Source organism: Rhinoraja longicauda, chromosome 29 (genome assembly GCF_053455715.1).
Source record: "Rhinoraja longicauda isolate Sanriku21f chromosome 29, sRhiLon1.1, whole genome shotgun sequence".
In the NCBI taxonomy this organism is placed as follows: Eukaryota; Metazoa; Chordata; class Chondrichthyes; order Rajiformes; family Arhynchobatidae; genus Rhinoraja; species Rhinoraja longicauda.
In genome coordinates, this window is record NC_135981.1 from 4,780,205 (window position 1) to 4,807,498 (window position 27,294).

General features: G+C 51.8%; 1 protein-coding gene across 1 annotated transcript in view; it reads right to left on the reverse strand.

Moving 5' to 3' along the window:
* The window catches only part of LOC144607687 (voltage-dependent L-type calcium channel subunit beta-1-like), a 142,163-nt gene that overhangs the window by 38,025 nt on the left and 76,844 nt on the right, over positions 1-27,294 (reverse strand). The window contains 6 exon segments of the mRNA XM_078424696.1: positions 9,360-9,379; positions 15,058-15,131; positions 17,405-17,538; positions 20,711-20,728; positions 20,730-20,834; positions 22,285-22,404. Of these exon segments, the coding sequence (XP_078280822.1) occupies positions 9,360-9,379; positions 15,058-15,131; positions 17,405-17,538; positions 20,711-20,728; positions 20,730-20,834; positions 22,285-22,404 (471 nt within the window).

A 27,294-nucleotide genomic window follows, 5' to 3' on the forward strand; every position in this document is an offset into this window, starting at 1 on the left:
AAAGGTTTAATGTAATCCCACTTTCCCATCCACTCTCTACACACTGGTGGCAATTTGCAGAGGTCAATTAACCTACTAACGCACATGTCTGTGGGATGCAGGAGGAAACTGGAGACAGTTCCCATCTATCAGGAAGCCCACGTGGTCACGGGGAGAAAGTGCAAACTCCACAATGACAGTATATATATATATATATGTATGCATGTGTGTGTATGTGTGTGTGTGTGTATATATATATATGTGTGTGTGTGTGTGTGTATGTATGTATGTGTGTGTATATATATGTGTGTGTGTGTGTGTGTATGTGTGTATGTATGTATGTGTATATATATATATATGTGTGTGTGTGTGTGTGTGTGTGCGTGTCTGTGTGTGTATGTATACAATCTATTATATTGCATACAATCTATTATATTGTACATTATATATATATATAATATATATATATATATATGGTTATATTAAATAATAATATATAGGTGAATATTGAGATAAAGATAGCCTTCATCTCCCCACCCGTGGCTCGTGAACTGTGCTTCAGTAAGGCGTGGTGTGGTTCATAACTGTTCAACCAGTGGCGATTGGCTGCTCCTGGATAGCTGTACACGCCCGTGTTAAACCGCCCCTTTGCCTCCTCCTCTCTTCTGAAGAGGACAATTCCCATCACTGGCGGTCTGCCCCTGCTGCCCCCCCCCCCCCCCCCCCCCAGGGTGGACTAGCCGCGCTGTTTGGGCCACGAGGGCCTTGCGCAAGAGGACGAGCGAAGCCCCCGGTTACCCCCAGGCCCCAGCGGAATGCTCGCAAAAGGCAAAAACGCTGCGTCGATCCCCATTCCGTGGAGACGGCGCCTTTCCCACAGAGCGATGCTTGTTCAAAAAGCTGCCTCGCGTGCTCAATAAAACGTGCTCAACAACAGGATCATAACTTTCGTTCAAAGCAGCCTGCGATATTTTGCAGCGAGCGTGAGTTCTCGAACCTAACCCTGAAAGAGGTGCCTATTGTAAAGAGGTGCCTCCCTTCCCTGTCGATTAGCCCAGCCGATGTGGCCCGTTACCCTTCAGATGGAAACCAACGGATGATGGAAGCCATCTGCAGGGTCGCCAACCGTCCCGTATCAGCCGGGACACCCCCGTATATTTTGTGGGCTAAATTGGTTTGTCCCGCACGGGGCCGACCTTGTCCCGTATTAGTAGGGTTGCCAACTTCCTCACTCCCAAATAAGGGACAAAGGGCGACGTCACCGCCCCGCGCCCCACGTGACCTCACCCAGCCAGTGGCCACGCGCTCCCGCTCCACCAATGGCGGCCGCCATTGGTGGAGCGGGAGCACGTGGCCGCTGGCTGGGTGAGGTCACGTGGGGGCGCGGGGCGGTGACATCACCTTGTCCCGTATTTGGAAGTGAGGAAGTTGGCAACCCTAATTATGTGTTCGTCTAAACTAAACATGAACTAAGTCTATGCAATGCCCCTTCCCCATCCCCCCTTTTGAACCCTCCTTTCAATGGAAGCGATTCTTCCAACTCTAACCAAGGTGTCAATGTTGTACCAGTACATAAACCACTGCTCCACCAGAGGTTATCAGTGATAGGAGCAGAATTAGGCCATTCGGCCCATCAAGTCTACTCCGCCCATTCAATCACGGCTGATCTATCTCTCCCTCCTAACCCCGTTCTCCTGCCTTCTCCCCATAACTCCTGACACCCGTATGAATCTATCTATCTCTGCCTTAAAAATATCCACTGACTTGGCCTCCACTGCCTTCTGTGGCAACTGTAATGTTGTCTTCTTAATGTTTTAATGTTTTATGCTTTATTCTTAAATGTTTACTGTATGTTCGTGTTGTTACTTGCGAGCGGAGCACCAAGGCACATTCCTTGTATGTGTACATACTTGGCCAAGAAACTTATTCATTCATTCATTCATTCATTCATTCATTCATTCAATGAATTCCACAGGCTCACCACCCACTGACTAAAAATATTCCCCCTCATCTCCTTTCTAAAGGTACGTCCCTTTATTCTGAGGCTGTGACCTCTGGTCCTAGACTCTCCCACTGGTGGAAACATCCTCTCCACACCCACTCTATCCCGGCCTTTCACTATTCCCATTCTTGACCCTTTCTCCCTGCCCAAGGCTTGTGGCTCACTGACCCAGTGCCGACACTCAGATCAGGGTTGCCAACTGTCCTTTATTAGCCGGGCCATCCCATATTTTGGGCTAAATTGGTTTGTCCCGTACGGGACCGCCCTTGTCCCGTATTAGGCCCGGGGGGGGGGGGGGGGGGGGGGGCGCTGCAGGCCCGGACACTGTAGGCCCGGACACTGTAGGCCCGAACACTGTAGGCCCGGACACTGTAGGCCCGGACACTGTAGGCCCGGACACTGTAGGCCCGGACACTGTAGGCCCGGACACTGTAGGCCCGGACACTGTAGGCCCGGGGGCCGCTCTAGGCCCGGACAGTGTAGGCCCGGACAGTGTAGGCCCGGACAGTGTAGGCCCGGACACTGGAGGCCCGGTGGCCTCTGTAGCCCTGGACAGTGTAGGCTAATGGAGTGAGTTTGGGGAGAGGGGCCGAGTGCGTTCGCCTGACGGAGGTTGTGAAGCAACCCGCCTCCCGGCCCGGGCAGTCGCCATTGGTGGAGCGGGAGCGCATGGCCACTGGCTGGGTGAAGTCACGTGGGGCGCGGGGCGGTGATGTCACCTTTTGCCCCTTACTTGGGAGTGAGAAAATTGGCAACCGTGGCTGTGCAGAACCACGGGCAAGTCTGGTCAGGTTGATTTCATCCCACGCTAATCAACAATCTATTGGTGAGACCGAGCTAGACCAACTGGCAACACAATCGCACCTATCTCATCAACCCAATCTCTAACTGCCCAAAGCTTGATCCTCATCACTCAATCACTGTGGTAAAAGTTGGCAGTGGACAGAGCCTTCGAGGGTTTCAGATAACAGTCGAGAGAAATGGTAATGTTCTCTAACTTCTTGCAGTTTTTCGTAACTTCAACTTAATGTATTGTTATAGCAACAGAAATTCATATAGTGCCTGAGTTGTTCGTGATGCAAAGTGTTGGGGTAGCTCAGCGGGTCAGGCAGCATCTCTGCAGGACATAAATAGGTGAAGTGTTGGGTTGGGACTCTTCTTCAGACCTACCCAAAGAAGAGTCCCGACCCCTGAAATGTCATCTATCCACGTTGTTACTTTGATTTACTTTCCTTTGGAGATACGGCGCGGAAACGGGACACTTAGCCCACCGAGTCCGGGCGGACCAGCGAACACCCTCCACACCAGCACTGCCCTACACACCAGCACTGCCCTCCACACCAGCACTGCCCTCCACACCAGCCTGCCCTACACACCAGCACTGCCCTACACACCAGCACTGCCCTACACACCAGCGGCAATATACAATTTACAGAGGCCAATTAACCTACAAACCTGTACGCCTTTGGGTTGTGGGAGAAAACCAGAGCACCCGGAGAAAACCCCTGCAGTCACGGGGAGAACGTGCAAACTCTGTACAGACAGCACCCGTAGTCGGGATCGAACCTGGGTCTCTGGCGCTGTAAGGCACCTACTCCACCGTGCCACACACATGTTCTCCAGAGATGCTGCCTGACCCACTGAGTAACTCCAACACTCTGCGTTCCACGCGAGATTCCAGCACTGTAGTTTCTTTGTATCTACTAAGCAGTTTGTAATATTCTTCGTCAAACATAGAAACATAGAAAATAGGTGCAGGAGTAAGCCATTCGGCCCTTCGAGCCTGCACCGCCATTCAATATGATCATGGCTGATCATCCAACTCAGTATCCCGTACCTGCCTTCTCTCCATACCCCCTGATCCCTTTAGCCACAAGGGCCACATCTAACTTCCTCTTAAATATAGCCAATGAACTGGCCCCAACTACCTTCTGTGGCAGAGAATTCCACTGATTCACCACTCTCTGTGTGAAAAAAAACTTTCTCATCTCGGTGACTTCCCCCTTATCCTTAAATGGTGACCCCTTGTTCTGGACTTCCCCAACATCGGGAACAATCTTCCTGCATCTAGCCTGTCCAACCCCTTATGAATTTTGTACGTTTCTATAAGATCCCCCCTCAATCTTCAAAATTCCAGCGAGTACAAGCCGAGTCTATCCAGTCTTTCTTCATATGAAAGTCCTGCCATCCCAGGAATCAATCTGGTGAACCTTCTCTGTACTCCCTCTATGGCAAGAATGTCTTTCCTCAGATTAGGAGACCAAAAACTGCACCAAAGACTGTACGCAATCTTTCAGATGAACTTTCCTTTCAATCCTTCTGCCTCTTTCTTTAGTTTTAGAACAGGTTTTAGAGATGGCAATGATGTAGGAAACCATTGGGCAGATGAATGATTTGGTGGCACGGTGGCGCGGCGGTAAAGTTGCTGCCTCACAGCGTCCGAGTCCCGGGTTCGATCCTGACTACAGGCGCTGTCCGTACGGAGTTTGTACGTTCTCCCCGTGACCTCGTGGGTTTTCTCCGAGATGGAATGTTGGCCTTCGTAACAAGAGGAGTTGAGTATAGGAGCAAAGAGGTCCTTCTACAGTTGTACCGGGCCCTGGTGAGACCGCACCTGGAGTACTGTGTGCAGTTTTGGTCTCCAAATTTGAGGAAGGATATTCTTGCTATGGAGGGCGTGCAGCGTAGGTTCACTAGATTAATTCCCGGAATGGCGGGACTGTCGTATGTTGAAAGGCTGGAGCGATTGGGCTTGTATACACTGGAATTTAGAAGGATGAGGGGGGATCTTATTGAAACATATAAGATAATTAGGGGATTGGACACATTAGAGGCAGATAACATGTTCCCAATGTTGGGGGAGTCCAGAACAAGGGGCCACAGTTTGAGAATAAGGGGTAGGCCATTTAGAACGGAGATGAGGAAGAACTTTTTCAGTCAGAGGGTGGTGAAGGTGTGGAATTCTCTGCCTCAGAAGGCAGTGGAGGCCAGTTCGTTGGATGCTTTCAAGAGAGAGCTGGATAGAGCTCTTAAGGATAGCGGAGTGAGGGGGTATGGGGAGAAGGCAGGAACGGGGTACTGATTGATAGTGATCAGCCATGATCGCATTGAATGGCGGTGCTGGCTCGAAGGGCTGAATGGCCTACTCCTGCACCTATTGTCTATTGTCTATTGTCTATCTTCGGTTTCCTCCCACACTCCAAAGACGTAGAGGTTTGTACGTTAAATGGCTTGGTGTAAATGAAAAATTGTCCCTAGTGTGTTTGTAGGGTAGTGTTAATGTGCGGGGATCGCCAGTCGGTGTGGACTCACAGGGCCGAAGTGCCTCTTCTACCTCTAAACTAAACTAAGATACAGCATGGAAACAGGCCCTTCTGCGCCGACCAGCGACCCCCACAAACTAACACTATCCTACACTATCCTAGGGACAATTTATAATTATACCAAGCCAATTAACCTAAAAACCTGTACGTCTTTGGAATGTGGGAGGGAACGGGAGATCCCGGAGAAAACCCACTCAAGTCACAGGGAGAATTTACAAACTCCATACAAACAGCACCCGTAGTTGGGATCGAACCGGAGTCCCTGGCGCTGTAGTAATGCGGCAACTCTACCGTTGCGCCACCGTGCTGCCATCTCTATATTTTGTGCTCTGAAACCTGCCGAATGCTGTGTTTATTGATGGCACATCTGTGTTCACATTTACCATTGCAGAGTCCTATGTCAACATTCCACGTTCTATTTTGGTATCTCAACTGTCAGGACCCGGACCAAAATGCTGCAGTCAGTTGCTTTATTTATTTGTTGTTTTTTTTAAATTTTATTTTTTATTTTTATTTTTTTAAATTTTTATTTTATTTCTATCTATCTATCTATCTATCTACCTACCTACCTACCTACCGACCGACCGACCGACCGACCGACCGACCGACCGACCGACCGACCGACCGACCGACCGACCGACCGACCGACCGACCGACCGACCGACCGACCGACCGACCGACCGACCGACCGACCGACCGACCGACCGACCGACCGACCGACCGACCGACCGACCGACCGACCGACCGACCGACCGACCGACCGACCGACCGACCGACCGACCGACCGACCGACCGACCGACCGACCGACCGACCGACCGACCGACCGACTGACCGACTGACTGACTGACTGACTGACTGACTGACTGATACAGCCCGTCGGCCCACAAGATCCATACCGACCATTGATCACCCGTTCGCTCTAGTTCTGTGCTATCCCACTCTCATCTTCTCCTGATACACAAGCGGCAATTTAAAGAGGGCCAATTAACCTACAAACCCGCACGTCTTCCTCTGTGGGTGGAAACCGGAGCACCCGGAGAAAACCCACGTGGTCACAGGTAAAAAACGTACAAACTCCGTGCAGACAGCACCCGTAGTCAGGATCAATGCTGGGTCTCCGGCACTGTAAGGCAGCAACTCTACCGCTGGGCAGTGCTTATTTATTCCCTCCACAGATGCTGCCTGACCCGCTGAGTTCCTCCTGCCACTTTGTGTTTTGCTCAAGATTTCAGTATCTGCAGTTCCTTGTGCCACCATTAGTCATATTGGCTTTCTAGTTAACAGCATTTAAAGATTGGAATTAAATTCATATCTCTCAAACAGTATGCTACAACATCGCTGGATTGCAAATCCGCTTCTAAATTATAGATCAAAGAAACCAATGATGCGGGTAGACAATAGATAATAGACAATAGACAATAGGTGCAGGAGGAGGCCATTCGGCCCTTCGAGCCAGCACCACCATTCAATGTGATCATGGCTGATCATTCTCAAACGTCACCCATTCCTTCTCTCCTGAGATGCTGCCTGTCCCGCTGAGTTACTCCAGCATTTTGTGTCTGCCTTCGATTTGAACCAGCATCTGCAGTTATTTTCCTACACTACGCTTCCTGAAGTCGATCGCTATCTTCTTTGTCAATAGACAATAGACAATAGACGCAGGAGGAGGCCATTCAGCCCTTCGATCCAGCACCGCCATTCAATGTGATCATGGCTGATCATTTTCAATGAGTATCCCGTTCCTGCCTTCTCCCCGTACCCCCTGACTCCGCTATCCTCTATCTAGCTCTCTCTTGAATGCATTCAGAGAATCGGCCTCCACTGCCTTCTGAGGCAGAGAATTCCACAGATTCACAACTCTCTGACAGTTTTTCCTCATCTCCGTTCTTAAACTGTGGGTAATTTTACGTTCAAAAAATAAGTTCAGAATATTTCAAACTCTTTTAATTTGATCATTGTTGTCATTCGATAAAGGTAGTGCAAGTTATTCCTCATCGATAAAAGCAAATAATAGTTATTGATTACATGAGCAGTTAAATACCGCCTTAAGAATGCATCATTCATAATCATTGTCATACAGAATGGAACAGGCACTTGGCCCAACTCAACCATGTCGACCAAAATATCCCATCTAAGCTAGCCCCTCGTTTGGCTCACATCCCTTGAAAGATTTCCTATTCATGTTCCTGTCCAAGTGTCTTTTAACTGTTGTTATCGTACCTGCCTCAACTACCCCCTCTGGCAGCTCGTTCATATACCTTGCAGTACCTTGTGAAAAGGTTGCCCCTCAGGTTCCTATTCAATCTTGCCCCTCTCACGTTAACCCTCATGTCCTCTGGTTCTTGATTCCCCTCCCCTGGGGAAAAAAAGACTCTGTGCGTTCACCCTCTCTGTGCATTCTATCCCCCTCAAGATTTTATACACCTGGGAAAGATCACCCTCCTGCACTTCGTCCTTTGAAGTCCTAGACTGCCCAACCTCTCTCTGTAGCTCAGGCCTTCGAGTCCTGGACTCTTTGCAGGACATTCCTGGACATTCCCCCCCCTACATCAAAAATCTTCTAACCCACCAGTCTATCTCCAGGTCCCTCAGGTCGGCCGACTTGGGGCTACTGACTATCCCGCGGTCTAGGCTTAAGCTCAGGGGTGACCGCGATTTTGCGGTTGCAGCTCCTAGACTGTGGAACAGCATCCCTCTCCCATCAGAACTGCCCCCTCCATCGACTCCTTTAAGTCCAGGCTCAAAACCTATTTCTACTCCCTAGCGTTTGAGACTCATTGAGGAGGCGCTGTGAACTGTTTTGTATGTGCTGTTGTGTTTGTATGCCACTGTATGTTTCATTTTTTTTCCTTAGTACCTAATTAGATGTACAGCACTTTGGTCACCGTGGGTTGTTTTTAAATGTGCTATACAAATAAAATTGACTTGACTTGACTTGACTTTGCAGCTTAACGGTATCCTCTCTACAGTCAAAACTGCACACAATTCTCCAAATGCGGCCTCACCAACACCTTGTACGACTGTAAGATAACCTGCTAGAGTCAGTGCCCAGACTAATGAAGGCCCAATGGGCCCTGAAATCCTTCAACACTCGACCCACATTTATTTACCCATCATTTTTCTAATTTATAAAGGGTGACAAAGTGCGGGTCTACTTTCTAATTAGTACAGGTGTCTGGGGAGGGGGTTATGGGGAGAAGGCAGGAGAATGGGGTCAAGAGGGAGAGATAGATCAGCCGTGATTGAATGGCGGAGTAGGCTTGCTGGGCCGAATGGCCTGATTCTGGTCCTATGGCTAATGATGACCTGAGGTTTCATAAGATGCTGGAGTAACTCAGCGGGTCAGGCAGCATCTCAGGAGAGAAGGAATGGGTGGCATTTCGGGTCGAGACCCTTCTTCAGACTGATGTGGGGGGGGGGGGCGTCCCTGACATATCAATCTGAAGAAGGGTCTCGACCCGAAACGCCACCCATTCCTTCTCTCCTGAGATGCTGCCTGACCTGCCGAGTTACTCCAGCTTTTTGTGATGCCTTCGATTTATACCTGCATCTGCAGTTGTTTTCCTACACTGACAATGGCTTTGTGGCCAGGGAAGGGCCTGCTCTGACCAGGGAGGGCCTTCTCTGACCAGGGAGGGCCTTCTCTGACCAGGGAGGGCCTTCTCTGACCAGGGAAGGGCCTACTCTGACCAGGGAGGGCCTAGTCTGACCAGGGAGGGCCTACTCTGACCAGGGAGGGCCTAGTCTGACCAGGGAGGGCCTTCTTTGACCAGGGAGGGCCTGCTCTGACCAGAGAGGGCCTGCTCTGACCAGGGAGGGGCCTGCTCTGACCAGGGAGGGCCTGCTCTGACCAGGGAGGGCCTGCTCTGACCAGGGAGGGGCCTGCTCTGGCCAGGGAAGGGCCTGCTCTGGCCAGGGAAGGGCCTACTCTGACCAGGGAAGGGCCTTCTCTGACCAGGTAGGGCCTGCTCTGACCAGGGAGGGCCTGCTCTGACCGACCGGTGGCTCGACAATAAACACGAACGGTGGTGACAACAAAAAAAGCCAGACTTACCGATTTCTGTTTCTGCTTAGCTGTTGACGTGTGCGTGGAAAGACAGCCCAGGAGAGAAACACAAGGCATGCGTGTTACTGGCCGGTCTCAGAGGCAGCGAGGCAGTAGACAGCGTGCGTGTGTGTGCGAGCGTGTGTGCGAGCGTGGGGCGGGTGCGGGGTCGTGCAGCAGCAGGCGGCTAGCCGGGCCGTTTGACCACAAGACGTCACCTTCTTAAAAAACGGGATTCTTTTGGCATTGGGCGGGGGAGTCGTGACACTGCTAACGCTGGTTTTAGGGGAACGGTGGTGGTTGGGCTGGGAATCGGTCTCGTTGGCTTCTAGTTCAGCCGCGTCTACATCAAAAGCTAAGTTAGTCAAGTCCGCGTTTCCTGGGAGAAGGGGAAGAAGCACAGGGTTTTTGAGACGTAACTGATGGAGGAAACACAATCAAACAGCATCCTGAGACCAGAACGGAGGAACTGCCTACTACCCCAAAGATGGACACGTGCTGTGTGACTGCGTCGGAACAGGCTGCTGCAGAAGGAGGAGCTGCAGATGATGGTTTAAACCGAAGATGGACACAAAATGCCGGAGTAACTCTGCGGGACAGGCAGCATCTCTGGAGAGAAGGGATGGGCGGCGTTTCCGGGTCGAGATTCCTTCTCTCCAGAGACGCTGCCTGACCCGCTGAGTTACTCCAGCTTTTTGTGTCTATCTTCGGTTTAAACCAGCACCTGCAGTTCCTTCTTCTGCAACACCCTGTTCCGATGCAGCCACACAGCGTGGAGGCGAGCCCTTTAGCCCACCCGGTGATGCTTGCCTGCCATCAAACGCCCATTCATGCAGACTGAAGAAGGGTCCCGACCCAGAAACCTCACCCATCCTTTTTCACCAGAGATGCTGCCAGGCCCGCTGAGTTACTCCGGCACTTCTTTAAAAGGTACAAAAATGCAGGGGTAACTCAGTGGGTCAGGCAGCACCTCTGGAGAACCTGGAGAGGTGGCGTTTAGGGTCAGACTGAAAACGTCACCCTTCCATGTGACCCAAAACGTCAACTATCCGTGTTTCCAGAGATACTGCCTTATCTGCTGAGTTACTCCAGTACTTTGTGTCTTTTTTTGTTGTTGTAAACCAGCATCTGCAATTCCCTGTATCACCCATTGATACGAATCCTACACTAATATGTTCTGCCCAGATTTCCATCACCATCCCCCAGATTCTAACCCACACACTAGGGGCCATGTTGATCAGTCTCTCATCTTAGAGCTCAGAGGGCCATTGGAACACAGCTACCAGCATCCACAAAGACTCTTCACACCCCTGCAACAGTCTGTTCGAACTCCTTCCATCGGGCAGACGATACAAGGCCTTCTACGCCCGCACCTCCAGACTCAGGAACAGCTTCATCCCCAGGGCCATAGCTGCTATGAACCGGTCCTGCTGAGCCGGATGGCCACAACGCATAGATCAACTTGCACTTTACCCTGTCTAAACTGTCACAATTGTTTCGTTTCGTTGGGTTGCTGTTGTCTAAATTACTTAAATTATTGCATCGTATGGGAGGCGCATTCCCAATCTCGTTGTACCCCTGGGTACAATGACAATAAAGATATATTGTATTGTATTGTATTGTATTAAGTCTTAACCTTTACCAACCGGCCAATGTGACAGAGAATGGAACAATCTTGTCAATGATCTGGGTGCAGTGCCTCCAAAGTGAGGTACAGAACAAAGTGCCCTCTCCCCGCTAACCTCACCTGGACCTGTGAGATGATTTCCATCTCCTGCATTGACCACTGCTGTGGTCTTCCAGGCCTACCCCAGGAAGCCACAACCACCAACATCAAACAAGGCTCAACTGGACCTAGGTTGTAACACGCACAGCTGAACTGCCATCTACCTCATTGGTGACCCTCGGACTATCATAGAAACATAGAGAACAGGTGCAGAGGTAGGCCATTCGGCCATTCGAGCCAGCACCGCCATTCAATATGATCATGGCTGATCATCCAGAATCAGTACCCCGTTCCTGCTTTCTCCCCATATCCCTTGATTCCATTAGCCCTTGATCAGACCCTGCTGGCTTTACCTCGCACTAAACGTTATTCCCTTATCATGTATCTACACACTGTAAAAGGCTCAGTTGTAATCATGTGTTGTACTTTCTGCTGACTGGATACCACGCAACAAAGGTCCAATCTCCATCATCAGCAGCATCAACCCCTCCCTCTCCTTCTCGCCGGATGACCGAGTTGACCCCAGCCTCCAGGAATGTTGAATCGCCTCGAGAGTCAGAGTCAAGCCTTGGGCACCGCATCTACCTGCGCCAACACGTGTGGGGTCTGGACCGTCAGTACATCAATGGTACACCCACCCTGTCCACCATCAGGACACACCGTCATCTCGAAGCAGTCACTCTTCCCATTCAGCGAGGCAGGCTCCCCTCAGCTGCCCTCATGAGAAAACAACTGGTCAACTTTCCAACCACCGACCAACCCGACCAAAGAGAAGCCACCATACGCCAACGTGCCGCCCTGCCCCGGCAAGGCCAGCAGCATCATCAAGGACCGGTCGTACCCCGGTCACTCCCTCTTCTCCCCTCTCCCATCAGGCAAGAGGTAGAGAAGTTTGAAAACGCACACCTCCAGATTCAGGGACAGTTTCTTCCCAGCTGTTATCAGGAGACAACCATCCTCTCACCAACTGGAGTTTGGTCCTGACCTCCCGTCTACCTAAGTGAAGACCTTTGAAATATCTTTAATTGGAGTTTATCTTGTGCTAAATGTTGGATACTTTAATCCTTTAGTTGTACACTGTGGACCGCTTGATTGTAATCATGTACAGTCTTTTCTTTGACTGGATAGCAGGCAACAAAAGATTTTCACAGTACCTTGGTACATGTGACAATAATAAAACAACAACAACAACAACAATAATAATAATAATAATAATAATAACACTAATAATAATAATAATAATAATAATAATAATAATAATAATAACACTAATAATAATAATAATAACAATAATAATAATAACAATAATAATAATAATAACAACAATAATAATAACAATAATAATAATAACAACAATAACAATAACAATAACAATAACTAACAATAACAATAACAATAATAATAATAACAATAATAATAATAATAATAATAATAATAATAATAATAATAATAATAATAATGCTAATAATAATAACAGCAATAATAATAATAACAATAACAATAACAATAACAATATTAATAATAATAATAATAATAATAATAATAATAATAATAATAATAATAATAATAATAATAATAATAATAATAATAATAATAATAATAATAATAATAATAATAATAATAATAATAATAATAATAATAATAATAATAATAATAATAAACCTGGGCTTGGCAGCCTACTGCTGCCATATGTTCAAGGATGGTGCAAAACATTTCAACCATCTGGATTCATAGAAAGTTGGACCAACTGTCTCACCATGGGCACCAGTTCTACTGGCCTACCAAGTAGAGCAATCATTGGTGAATTAGTGGGGTACATTGCCACAGACGGCTGTGGAGGACAAGCCATTGGGCATTTTTAAAGCGGAGATTGATAGGTTCTTGATTAGCAAGGGTGTCAAAGGTTACTGGGAGAAGGCAGGGGAACGGTGTTGAGAGGGGAAAAATAGATCAGCCAAGATCGATGGGCCGAGTGGCCCAATTCTACCCCCTATGTCTTATGATCACCTGTAACTTTGGGTCAAAGATGTTCAGAGATAAATCCTGCATCTTGGGGCATGAGCTGAACAGAGGCGAGGAAACGTTTTCTGTCGAGCCGGGTTGGGGAAGCTACAGGGAGATGTGGACTAGACAATGAAATACCCATCACACCTTCTGCATTTGGGAATAAAAAGGTCAAACACGACATTCATTACGTCAATTCCAACTGAAGGTTTTAACATTCATCTAAGTTTTCGGCTTGGGTGCGATCAAACCTCCACTGTATTTCCAGTTTTGTTTGGATATTCATTTGATTAATCCACGTGCTTTTATCTCCTTTGTGCTGGAACACAAAGTGCTGGAGTAACTGAGCGCAGGTCAGGCAGAGTCTCTGGAGGGAATGCACAGGCGAGGTCTAAGGTCGGGGGCCTCCTCCTTGGGATCCAAAACATCATCTGTCCATCCCCTCCCCCGAGAGATGTAAAATGCTGGAGTATCTCAGCGGGTCAGGTAGCATCTCTGGAGGAAAGGAACAGGCCACGTTTTGGGTCGAGACCCTTCTTCAGGCTGAGAGTCAAGAGAGAGAGAGAAACGAGAGGTATGATAATGGGGGAGATCAGAGCCGCCACTGATCACCAAAGAGCCCACAATGGTCCATTGTTGGGTGTGGAGGAGGTGCTAATGCGGGGATACGAACCATAGAACTAGCAGGATGACTAGGGAGGGGGGGGGGGAGAAGAACAGAGAGAGGGAATGCATGGGTTAATTGAAATGAGCAATCAATATTCATACCGATGGATTGTAAGCTGCCCAAGCGAAATGTGAGCACCCGAGATGCTGCTGGCTCGCTGAGTTCCTCCCGCACTTGGTGTTTTACACACGATTCCATCATCTGCAGTTCTTTATGTGTCTTTTTTTTAATTTTTACACCTTCTTAGAATTTCCACTTGCTTGTCGGGAATCGTTCCTCAAGGATCCACAAGATTGAGGTGTGGAACACAACACCAGGCCACGCAGTCTACCGGCCATGTACCAGGCCTTTATCTTGTCCCGCATTTGGGAGTGAGGAAGTTGGCAACCCTAAGCACCAGTGTAAGCACCTACGCAACCTCCGTTAGGTGTCGCCCGGGCCCCCGGGCCTACACTCTCCAGACCTACACTCTCCAGACCTACAGTGTCTGGGCCTACAGTGTCCGGGCCTACAGTGTCCGGGCCTACACTCTCCAGACCTACAGTGTCCGGACCTACACTCTCCAGACCTACAGTGTCCGGGCCTACAGCGTCCGGGCCTACAGTGTCCGGGCCTACAGCGTCCGGGCCTACAGCGTCCGGGCCTACAGTGTCCAGGCCTACAGCGTCCGGGCCTACAGCGTCCGGGCCTACAGTACCCCCCAGGCCTAATAAGGGACAAGGGCGGTCCCATACGGGACAAACCAATTTAGCCCAAAATACGGGATGTCCCGGCTAATACGGGACAGTTGTCAACCATACAGTGTATCGGCCTTGTACCAGGCCACACGGTGTATCGGCCACCATGATCTCAGTTCTTTGTGTGGAATTCGTTGCCACAGACGGCTGTGGAGGCCAAGTCAAATGGACATTTTTAAGGCGGAGATAGACAGATTCCCGATTAGAAAATAGACACAAAATGCTGGCGTAACTCAGCGGGACAGGCAGCATCTCTGGAGAGAAGGGATGGGTGACGTTCCGGGTTGAGACCCCTCTTCTCTCCAGAGATGCTGCCTGTCCCCTGAGTTACGCCAACATTTTGTGTCTATCTTCGGTTAAAACCAGCATCTGCAGTTCCTTCCTAGAGAGTCTTGATTAGTGCGGGTGTCAGGGGTTATGGGGAGAAGGCAGGAGAATGGGGTTAAGAGGGAGAGACAGATCAGCCATGATAGAATGGTGGAGTAGATTTGGCGGGCCGAATGGTCTGATTCTTCTCCTACAACTTATGAACTGCGTTCACCTGCGCTGTGGAGGAAGGTATTTGCCACTTACCTGTTGCAGGTGGAGTTGGTCTCCTGGTCCCGGTTACATCCCCGAGACTGGAACTGGAGTTTCCACCTGATTTGCTGCAACAAAATGGACAACAGGCGAGATTAATAAATTGGACTCAAGAGGCCGAGAGACGCCATCAGGTCCGTGAAATCGTCCTCGTCGGAGATAGATGACGGAATGGTGCAGCGGGTAGAGCTGCTGCCTCACAGTGCCAGAGACCCGTGTTTGATCCTGACTTTGAACTCCAGAGACTTGAGATACGACGCGCAAACACTGTATCTCTAAACTAAACTATGCTGAACTCAACTAAACTCAACTAAAGTAAAGTAAAAAAGGCAGAAAGGAAAGCTCTTCAGCGGGTAGTCCATAGAGCTCAGAGGACCATCGGAACACAGCTACCAGCCTTGGAGGGCATCTACAACACACGATGCCTCAGAAAAGCCACCAGCATCCACAAAGACTCTTCACACCCCTGCAACAGTCTGTTCGAACTCCTTCCATCGGGCAGACGATACAAGGCCTTCTACGCCCGCACCTCCAGACTCAGGAACAGCTTCATCCCCAGGGCCATAGCTGCTATGAACCGGTCCTGCTGAGCCGGATGGTCACATCGCACAGTGAACCGGCACAGATCTACTTGCACTTTATTCTGTCTTAAAACTGTTACAATTTGTTTCGTTGGGTTGTTGTTGTTTAAATTAATTAAATTATTGCATCGTATGGGAGGCGCATTCCCAATCTCGTTGTACCCCTGTACAATGACAATAAAGATATATTGTATTGTATTGTATTGATACGATACGATAAACTTTATTTATCCCAGGAGGGAAATCGATCTGCCAACATTCATAAAAACATAACATACATCAAACGTGAAATTAAAGTGACGAGTGGAAAGGATTGGGGGATGTGCAAAGATTGGGGGTGGGGGTGGGGGTGGGGGTGGGGGGTGGGGGTGGGGGTGGGGGTGGGGTGTGGGGGTGGGGGTGGGGGTGGGGGTGGGGGTGGGGGTGGGGGTGGGGGTAGGGGGAGTCAGTCTACCCCATGACAGAAGGGGGAGGAGTTGTACAGTTTGATAGCCACAGGGGAGAAGGATCTCCTGTGGTGTTCGTTCTGTGCTGCATCTTGGGGGAACCAGTCCGTTGCTGAAGGTGGTCCTCAGGTTGACCAGGGTGTCATGGAGGGTAGAGTAAACTAAATTAAACTAAGCAGTGATTTCAACTCGAGCCATCCAAGGCAAATTGCCAATCTGGCCCGCTCTGGGCCAAGGCCAAACCCAGGACACAACTGGTATTGCACTGCAGATGCTGGTTTAAACCGAAGATAGACACATGTAAAGTATCCTCACCTCTGTACTCTGCTGCATGTGGAACTGAGAAGTTGCGACTTTTGTACAGTGTAAGAGTAAAGTATGGATCCTGTAATTAGGAGCAGCGGATGCAATAGATGAGGTTGGAGGAGGTGCAGGTGAACCTCTGTCTCACCTGGAAAGACTGTTTGGGTCCTTGGATGGAGTTGAGGGGGGAGGTAAAGGGACAGGTGTTGCATCTCCTGCGGTAGCAGGGGGAAAGTGCCCGGGGATGGGGTGGTTTGGGTGGGAAGGGATTTTTGTACTTCCTCAGTTGTCATCTTTTTGGAGTATAAATGTCCTGCTGTACCGACTTAACTTTGGAGTTGTGACCACAACCTTTGACTGAGACTCAGAGTGTCTCTGAGGATCCTTCATTGCTTCTACTCTGGGGCTGTAGAGAGCATCCTGTCCGGCAACATTACAGTCTGGTTTGGGAACAGCTCTGCCCAGGACAGGATGGCCCTGCAGAGAGTAGTGCGTTCGGCAGAACGCACCATGGGAACTACACTCGCCCCCCTGCAGGACCTATACATCAGGAGGTGCAGATCCAGAGCGAGTAAGATCATGAGGGACCCCTACCACCCCAGTAACGGACTGTTCCAGCTGCTACGGTCAGGCAAACGCCTCCGCTGTCACGCTGTGAAAACGGAGAGGATGAGACGGAGTTTCTTCCCACAGGCCATCAGGACTGTCAACTTTTATAACTCCAGAGACTAAATTTTCGTCTAACATAGAAACATAGAAACATAGAAAATAGTTACACTATAGTAACTTATTAACTTTATTTATATGCTGTAACTGTAATTCTTTTTTGTGCACAATCCGCAGGCATTGCCACTTTCATTTCACTGCACATCGTGTATGTGTATGTGACAAATAAACTTGACTTGACTTGACTTGACTTGAGACACTTCTCTCTCCCCCTTTGTGCAAGTCAACCCACTGCTGATGGTTAATCTCATAGTTCGTTGAGTCACCGTTAAGATCGCACCGTACCTTGAAAGCCTTCCTTGCCTCATCTTCTGTTCCTGTTGTAATCGGATGTTCTCCAGCTTAACGGGGCTCGGAATGAAGCCCACCTCACACCCTTCCTTCACCAGCCGTCCGATCCACCAGTCGTTGTTGTATTTCTGGAGGTGCGAGAGGAGAGGAACGTGCCCGTCACTATGTTCCCTCCGTAACTCCCTGGTCCACTCGTCCCTTCCTACCCAAACCACCCCAACCCCGGGCACTTTCCCCTGCAACCGCACGAGATGCAACACCTGTCCCTTTACCTCCCCCCTCAACTCCATCCAAGGACCCAAACAGTCTTTCCAGGCGAGACAAAGGTTCACCTGCACCTCCTCCAACCTCATCTATTGCATCCGCTGCTCTAGATGTCAACTTATTTACATCGGCGAAACCAAGCGCAGGCTCGGCGATCGCTTCGCTCAACACCTGCGCTCGGTCCGCATTAACCAAACTGATCTCCCGGTGGCCGAGCACTTCAACTCCCCCTCCCATTCCCAGTCTGACCTTTCAGTCATGGGCTTCCTCCAGTGCCATAGTGAGGCCCACCGGAAATTGGAGGAACAGCACCTCATATTTCGCTTGGGCAGCCTGCAGCCCAGTGGTATGAACATCGACATCTCCAACTTTAGATAGTTCCTCTGTCCCTCTCTTCCCCTTCCCAGATCTCCCTCTATCTTCCTGTCTCCACCTATATCCTTCCTTTGTCCCGCCCCCCTGACATCAGTCTGAAGAAGGGTCTCGACCCGAAACGTCACCCATTCCTTCTCTCCCGAGATGCTGCCTGACCTGCTGAGTTACTCCAGCATTTTGTGAATAAATTCCCATCACTATCTTGTTCCACTGGGATCTCGGAACGAAGACAAACGCAAGTGCGGGGATCTCTGGTCGGCACGGACTCGGTGGGCCGAAGGGCCTGTTTCCGTGCTGTATCTCTAAACTAAACTAAACTAAAACAGAAGACATCCACGTGGTTCAGTTGTCACCCCGAATAACTCATCCAGAATTCGCCCCTTGAACCACGTGAGTTAGTTTAGTTCAGCATGTACAGTGAAAAGCTTCTGTTGCGCGCTGACCAGTCCATAGAGAGACAATACATGGTTATGACCGAGCCATCAATTCAACAAGATAATGAATAAGCAGAACTGATCGGGGAAACGAGAAGAAAATAACGGAGATGAGGATAAACTTTTTCAGTCAGAGAGTTGCGAATCTGTGGAATTCTCTGCCTCAGAAGGCAGTGGAGGCCAATTCTCTGAATGCATTCAAGAGAGAGCTAGATAGAGCTCTTAAGGATAGCGGAGTCAGGGGGTATGGGGAGAAGGCAGGAACGGGGTACTGATTGAGAATGATCAGCCATGATCACATTGAATGGTGGTGCTGGCTCGAAGGGCCGAATGGCCTCCTCCTGCACCTATTGTCTATTGTCTAATTGTGGGATCTGGGAACTGGGGCAGAATTTGCAGGCAGACCTTTAACGGGTGGGATAAGTAGAGCGGCACGGTGGTGCAGTAATAAAGCTGCTGCCTCATAGATTTTAGATTTAGAGATACAGCGCGGAAACAGGCCCTTCGGCCCACCGGGTCCGCGCCGCCCAGCGATCCCCGCACATTAACACTATCCTACACCCACTAGGGACAATTTTACATTTACCCAGCCAATTAACCTACAAACCTGTACGTCTTTGGAGTGTGGGAGGAAACCGAAGATCTCGGAGAAAACCCACGCAGGTCACGGGGAGAACGTACAAACTCCGTACAGACGGCGCCCGTAGTCAGGATCGAACCTGAGTCTCCGGCGCTGCATTCGCTGTAAGGCAGCAACTCTACCGCTGCGCCACCGTGACGCCACTCATAGCGCCAGAGACCCCGGGTTCAACCCTGACTACGGGTGCTGTCTGTACGGAGTTTGTACGTTCTCCCCGTGACCACGTGGGTTTTCTCCGGGTGCTCCGTTTCCAGAGTTGTGCAGGTTTTCAGGTTAATTAATTGGCTTCTGTAAATTGGAAATGGTCCCTCGGGTGTAGGATAGTGACAGTGCGTGGGGGGGATCGCTGGTCGGTGCGGACTCGATGGGCTGAAGGGCCTGTTTCCACACTGTATCTCCAAACTAAAGTAAAGACAGAGGGCTGCAGAGGCTGGGAAGTTTACAAGCAGCAGTACAAACAAGGCCAGTTGTTAATTTTAAATCTGCAATGAACAGTTTTCCTGCATTAAGGCACATGAGACACTCCGGTGTGTGGAATTAGATCACAGATCAGCCATGACTTCACTAAATGGCACAACTGGATCAGGAGCCTTCCCTCCCTCCAACTTTCCAGCAAACTCTACTCCTGTTAGCATTCACAAGCACCACTTGCCTGAAGCTTTTACGCACAGTTTGACCCTCATTTTACTCTGATTTTTTTTTTAAACCCACAATTGTGGACTAATTTTAAACATTAATAAATCACCTATTAATTAAATCCTCCAAACATTAATTAAACCCTGTGCTAATCCTCTATTCCTTGGAGCGCAGGAGGATGAGGGGTGATCTTATAGAGATGTACAAAATCATGAGAGGAATAGATCGGGTAGACGCACAGAGTCTCTTGCCCAGAGTAGGGGAATCGGAAACCAGACGGCACGGTGGCGCAGCGGTAGAGTTGCTGCCTCACAGCGCCAGAGACCCGGGTTCGATCCTGACTACGGGTGCTGTCTGTACGGAGTTTGTACGTTCTCCCTGTGACCTGCGTGGGGTTTTTTCTGGGTCCTCCGGTTCACTCCCACACTCCAAAGATGTACAGGATTGTAGGTTAATTGGCTTCTGGAAATTGTAAATTGTCACTAGTGGGTGGGATGGTGTTAGTGTGCGGGGATCTCTGGTCGGCACGGACTCGGTGGGCCGAAGGGCCTGTTTCCGCGCTGTATCTCTAAACTAAACTATACTAAAACAGAAGACATAGGGTTAAGGTGAGGGGGAAAAGAATTAATAGGAACCAGAGGGGTAACTTGTTCACACAATAGATGTGGTGGGTGTATGGAACGAGCTGCCAGGGGTGGGGGTTAAGGCAGGGGACTATCACAACATTTAAGAAACTTTGAGACAGCTATATGGATAGGACGTTTAGAGGGAGACTAGACCAAGTGGACCCGTTAGGCCCAAACCTCTCCTGCATTTTTTGCAGCACCCTCTCCTCCTCTCCTCCCCCCCCTCCCCTCTCCTCTCACTCCCCCCTCCTACCCTTCCCCCCTTCCCTCCCCTCTCCCCCCTCCCCTCTCCAGCATGTTGCGTCTGTCTGAGCACAGAGCTTACTTCTTTGATGTGTAGAAAAATCTTTGGCTTCAAAGGAAATGGCCATGCCCTGCACAGGAACATCGTCGTTCTGGCCAGAGTTGTAGCAGACATTTGTTCGAACAGCAAAGGCAACGGACTTGGTCTGCAACAACATAAAGCAGGGAAATACAGTACATCTGAGAGCACGGTTGGATCTTCAACAAGAGTCCAGCCTCTGTTTTATCCCAGATTAACAAAGGAGTTTACATTCCCCAACTCTGTGACTGGATTTAACTCTGGGCTCTCGAATCTTGAACCAGCGTGGAGGGGGGGGGGGGGGGGGGGGTAGGGGAGGGGGGGGGGGAGGTGGAGGGGAGTGGGTAGGGGAGGTGGAGGGGAGGTGGTTGGGGAGATGGGAGGGTGGTGGAGGGGAGGGGTAGGGGAGGTGGAAGGGGAGGTGGGGGCAGAGGAGGGGAGGGGGGGGGGTGGAGGAGGGGATGGAGGGGGGGTGGAGAGGGGGTGGTGGGGAAGTGTAGGGGGTGGGAGGGGGATGGAGGGGGATGGGGAGTGGAGTGGGGTGGAGAGGGGAGGAGGGGGTGGAGGGAGTAGGGGAGGTGGAGGGGGGGTGGAGAGGGTGTGGAGGGGGTGGAGGGGAGGAGGGAGTAGGGGAGATGGTGGGGAGAGGAGAGGAGTTGGAGAGGAGGTGGAGGAGGGGTGGAGGGGGAGTGGAGGGGGGGTGGAGGGGGAGTAGAGAGGGGGTGGAGGGGGGATGGAGGGCGTTGGAGGGCAGTTGAGGGGAGTTGGAGGGGGGTGGGGGTGGAAGGGGGGTGGAGTGGGGGTGGAGAGGGAGGTGGGGGGAGGGAGTACGGGAGATGGAGGGGAGAGGAGTTGGAGAGGAGGTGGAAGAGGGGATGGAGGGGGGTGGAGGAGGGCGGGTGAGGGGAGTTGGAGGGGGAGTGGAGGGGGGGTGGGAGAGGGGTGGAGGGGGGGTGGGAGAGGGGTGGAGAGGGGTGGAGTGGGGGTGGGAGAGGGGATGGAGGGCGTTGGAGGGCGTTGGAGGGCAGTTGAGGGGAGTTGGAGGGGGGGTGGAAGGGGGGTGGAGGGGGGTGGGAGAGGGGTGGAGGGGGGTGGGAGAGGGGTGGAGGGGGGGTGGGAGAGGGGTGGAGGGGGGGTGGGAGAGGGGATGGAGGGCGTTGGAGGGAGGGTGAGGGGAGTTGGAAGGGGGTGGAGGTGGGGTGGGAGAGGGGTGGAGGGGGGGTGGGAGAGGGGTGGAGGGGGGTGGGAGAGGGGTGGAGGGGGGGTGGGAGAGGGGTGGAGGGGGGGGTGGGAGAGGGGTGGAGGGGGGGTGGGAGAGGGGTGGAGGGGGGGTGGGAGAGGGGATGGAGTGCGTTGGAGGGCGGGTGAGGGGAGTTGGAGGGGGGGTGGAGTCCCAACTTGGCTTGAGTTCATGTTACCACATTGACCAGTGTACGTCACTGCCATCCTTGGAGTTTCGGCTTCATGCAGTGAGGTGGGGCGATCGGTACAACACACAGGCCGCTGCCAACGGTGCGGTTTGGAAGGCCCGGGATCGTGGCGGAGGTGAGGTGAGGTGAGGCGAGTGCCAGGCTCACCTTGGCCTTCTCGAGTTGTGCCAAAGCCTGTCGCTCGGCCTCCTTGCGCAGAGCATCCCGGTCCTCCTCCAGAGAGATGTCGGAGTCTGACGGGCGGCTGGTGTAGGAGTCCGCTGAACCCTGGGCGAGGAAACAGAAACATATCTCAGTCTGAAGAAGGGCCTCGAACCGAAACGCCAGCCATTCCTTCTCTCCAGGGATGCTGCCTGACCCGCTGAGTTACTGCAGCGTTTGAGACCTGCGGTGATCTCTGATTGACTCCGCACAGACGGCACACGAGGGAGGTGAGACTGACAACGAGTGAAACAGGTCATTCCGTGCCGTTCTTTCACATTTAGTTCCTGTCTGCAGATGAGGGGAAAGGAAATGCCAATTGTCGTGCAGGTAAATTACAAGTCAGACAACTGGTCGTCTTGTGGAAGACAGACACAAAAAGCTGGAGTAACTCAGCGGGACAGGCAGCATCTCTGGAGAGAAGGAATGGGTGAGGATTTTGGTCGAGACCCTTTTTCAGACCCATTCCTTCTCTCTAGGTTTGTATACACTGGAATTTAGAAGGATGAGAGGTGATCTTATCGAAACATATAAGATTATTAAGGGGTTGGACACGTTAGAGGCAGGAAGCATGTTCCCAATGTTGGGGGAGTCCAGAACAAGGGGCCACAGTTTAAGAATAAGGGGTAGGCCATTTTGAACAGAGATGAGGAAAAAACTTTTTCAGTCAGAGAGTTGTGAATCTGTGGAACTCTCTGCCTCAGAAGGCAGTGGAGGCCAATTCTCTGAATGCATTCAAGAGAGAGCTAGATAGAGCTGTTAAGGATAGCAGAGTCAGGGGGTATGGGGAGAAGGCAGGAACGGGGTACTGATTGAGAATGATCAGCCATGATCACATTGAATGGCGGTGCTGGCTCGAAGGGCCGAATGGCCTCCTCCTGCACCTATTGTCTATTGTTCCTTCCTGCACATTTTCTCCGCTCCACTACGTGCTGTGGAAGATAATCCGGATGTTCTCCTACGGGAAACCATGGATGAAGTCCATTCACCAAGACCGCTGTGTACAAGTCCAACTGTGCTGAGCTCACCGCGATGTTCGCCAAGCCGTCAGCAACGCCAAGAGACAATACCGGGGCAAACGTGACTCCCAGTATGGCCGCTCGGACACACGTGTCAGGACGTGGCACGGACTGTACCCCATCACTGTCTGCAAAGTGCAGTCAGGCAGCGTCGCCGGTGTAAGTGCGGCAGGGCAGGGACGGGAGAGGAGGTGTTCCTCTGGCGGGGAGGGTCTGATAAACTTTTTGGAAGGTTTTGTTTGGCCAGAAGGAGCGAAAGGGGTCGGACTTTGCAGTTCGGAGCTTTGTCGGACCGCAGAGGCCTCCTTTGTTCAAAGATTCCTCTAATCAGGGAGGGATTGTCCGTGATTCTGGAAAGTCGTAGGAGCGGCAGTGGCTGTCGGAAGGCCAAGTTGCACTTGTACTGGTGGGAGCTGAGTCTGGAGCGGTGTTTGTGGTCAGTAAGATCGGAGAGCTCCCTCCCACACCGACTTCGCCCGGTCCAGGCGTGCCGGATAAGTACGGCAACAGTGCTTTGGATTTCGTTGAAGCCGGGGAGGCGACCGAGACCTGGGGAAGAAGCCTCCGGAAGCTCCATTTTCGACGACGGGGAGGATCGGCACGGACTTTATCCTAACTTATCAGGAGGAGACTGCTTCTGTTGCTTTTCCAGGAAAGCCTTCACAAGACTTTAAACTGCTGGAAATGCGTGGAGGTGCAGCAATAGCAGAAAGACTGCTTTGATTTATAAAGAACAGAGACATTTTGTTTTGCTCCACGCCCTAAAGATGGTGGCCCCTCGGAGTTCTGCAGCTGCCGTACAGTCGGCAGTCTCCGTGACTAAGGGCCATGAGTCGTTGGGGCGTATACATGGGGTGAAAGTGACCTTGCAGGGCAACATTACCTTCAAGGCTGTGCTAACCGCGCTGGGGGAGACTGTTGGCAAGAAGGCCATAGTTGCAGGCGCGGTGGTCAGTGGGAAGGCTGTTGTCATCCTAAAGACTGAGCAGTCGGTGGCTACCGCACTGGAGAATGGGATAACGGTGGGCGGGAATTTCCTGGCGGTGGACCCATGGGGACGTCCCGTGCTGCCGGTCATGCTGTCCAACGTTCCCCCTTATGTTCCGGACGCGCTCCTGCTCCCACATGTAACTAAGCTGGGGGAGGTGCGGCCTGGGCCCACCAAACTGTTGGATGATCCCGAGATGCAGCATGTATTAACATTCAATCGCCGCGCGTACGTACAGGTGGCACAGGGGATTGATATGGAGGGGAGTTTTGATGTGAAGTGGGAAGGTTTCTTCTATCGCGTGTACTGGAATGGGGGCAAAGCGCGTTGTCATGCGTGCAAAGAGGTGGGGCATTTCCGCAGGAATTGTCCCAGGACCCGGGCTGCCAGTTCTACCACAGTGGCCCAGGAAAGCACTGTTGGCCCATCTGGGGCTGCTGGTTCTACCACAGTGGCCCAGGAAAGCACTGGTGGCCCATCTGGGGCTGCCAGTTCTACCACAGTGGCCCAGGAAAGCACTGTTGGCCCATCTGGGGCCGCTGGTTCTACCACAGTGGCCCAGGAAAGCACTGTTGGCCCATCTGGGGCTGCTGGTTCTACCACAGTGGCCCAGGAAAGCACTGTTGGCCCATCTGGGGCTGCCAGTTCTACCACAGTGGCCCAGGAAAGCACTGTTGGCCCATCTGGGGCCGCTGGTTCTACCACAGTGGCCCAGGAAAGCACTGTTGGCCCATCTGGGGCTGCTGGTTCTACCACAGTGGCCCAGGAAAGCACTGTTGGCCCATCTGGGGCCGCTGGTTCTACCACGGTGGTCCGTGAAGGCTTTGCTCCCTTACCCCCACCCCCCATCCCCCACCACCCCCATGCCCTGTACCTGTGGCGGGGGATGCCGGTGGAGTGTGGGGGGTGGATGAGGGGGGCTGGGAGCGTCAGCAGGGGAGGGAAGCTAAGAAAAAGAAGCAACACCTCCAAGCGGGACCCCTGCCTGTAGATAAACTCGTGCTCGCCTCTGAGCCTCGCCCAGGGAAGCTTAAGGACCCTAAGGTCCTGGAAGCTGGAGAGGTTGTATATAGACTGTGTGAGGTTGCAGCCCCTGTTCGAGTATCTGAAGGGGCTGCTCCTCAAGTTCTGGCTCCATTTTAGCCCCACGCTGCTGATTTTTGGGCACCCGGTACAGAGGTGGGGGGGGGGGGGGGGGGGGGAGGGTCAGGAGGGAGGAGGGGGTCTCCCTGTCGGTCTGCTCCCGGGCCTGGCCAAGATGGCCGTCCGTGTGTCCAGGCAGCGGGTAGTCGACGGCCTCACAGGAGTCGGCTGCCCGCCCCTGTTCCGGGCTTACGTCTGTGCCCGCGTGTCCCTGGAGAGGGAACACGCACACGCGGTGCCCACGGGGACGCTGGAGGCCTTCCGTGAACGCTGGTCCCCGCGGGGGGTCGAATGTGTTGTTGACAGAGATGGCGGGATTTTAATTTGATATTTGTTGTGTTTTGTAAACTGCCGATACGGGCAGCTTTTGATCTGACCACATTACCACTTTGTATGTTTTGTCTTGTTTTTGGAATAAAGTATTTGTAATAATTTTTTTTTAAAGTATGGTCGCTCGGACACACGCAGCAGGATCGCATGCCTTAACGACTACTAGGGTTGCCAACTTCCTCACTCCCAAATAAGGGACAAAGGGCGACGTCACCGCCCCGCGCCCCACGTGACCTCACCCAGGCCTACATTGTCCGGGCCTACAGTGTCCAGGACTACAGCGGCCCGCAGGGTAGTGGTCCGGGCCTACAGTGTCCAGGCCTACAGTGTCCGGGCCTACAGCGTCCGTGCCTACAGTGCCCGGGCCTACAGTGTCCGGGCCTACAGCGTCCGGGCCTACAGTGTCCGGGCCTACAGCGTCCGGGCCTACAGTGTCCGGGCCTACAGCGTCCGTGCCTACAGTGTCCGGGCCTACAGTGTCCGGGCCTACAGTGTCCGGGCCTACAGCGTCCGTGCCTACAGTGCCCGGGCCTACAGTGTCCGGGCCTACAGTCTCAGGGCCTACAGCGTCCGGGCCTACAGTGTCCGAGCCTACAGTCTCAGGGCCTACAGTGCCCGGGCCTACAGCGTCCGGGCCTACAGTGTCCGGGCCTACAGCATCCGGGCCTACAGCGTCCGGACCTACAGCGTCCGTGCCTACAGTGCCAGGGCCTACAGTCTCAGGGCCTAACACAGTACAAGGGCGGTCCCACACGGGACAAATCAATTTAGCGCAAAATATGGGATATCCCGGCTAATAAGGGACAGTTGACAACCCTAATGACTACTGTCCAGTGGCCTTGACATTCACCATCATGACGTGCTTTGAGAGACTGGTTATGGAACGCATTAAATCCACTCTACCAAGTAACCTTGACCCACTGCAGTCCACCTACTGCCACACCAGGTCCACGACCGATACCATCTGCCCTGGCCCCACACTCATCCATGGAACACCAGCATAAGAGAGCCACCTCCCTCAGACTCCTATCCTATAGCCTACAGCTCTGCTTTCAATATCTACCACCCATCCATTACACCATCCCAGCTCATCTCCAAGCTCGTGGAACTTGGAGTCAGCCATCATCTCTGCAACTGGATCCTCGACTACACGGCCAACAAACTCCATTCAGTTTGGATAGGGGACAGATCATCCTCCACGATAATCCTCAACATAATCCTCAGCTTACGGATGGATGCGTTCTCAGCCGCCTTCTATACTGCTGGTACACTGACCACTGACTGTGCGGCCAAATACCAATCCAACTCCATTTACAGACGAAGTTTGCAGACGACGCCTTCGTAGTGGGCCGGATACCAAAGCAAAACAGGAGGGGGTTCAGGAGCGAGCTTGAAGACCTGGTGTCAGGACAACCACCTTGCAACAAGCTCACAAAACCTTTTCGCTGTACACGTGACAACAAACTACACTAAACT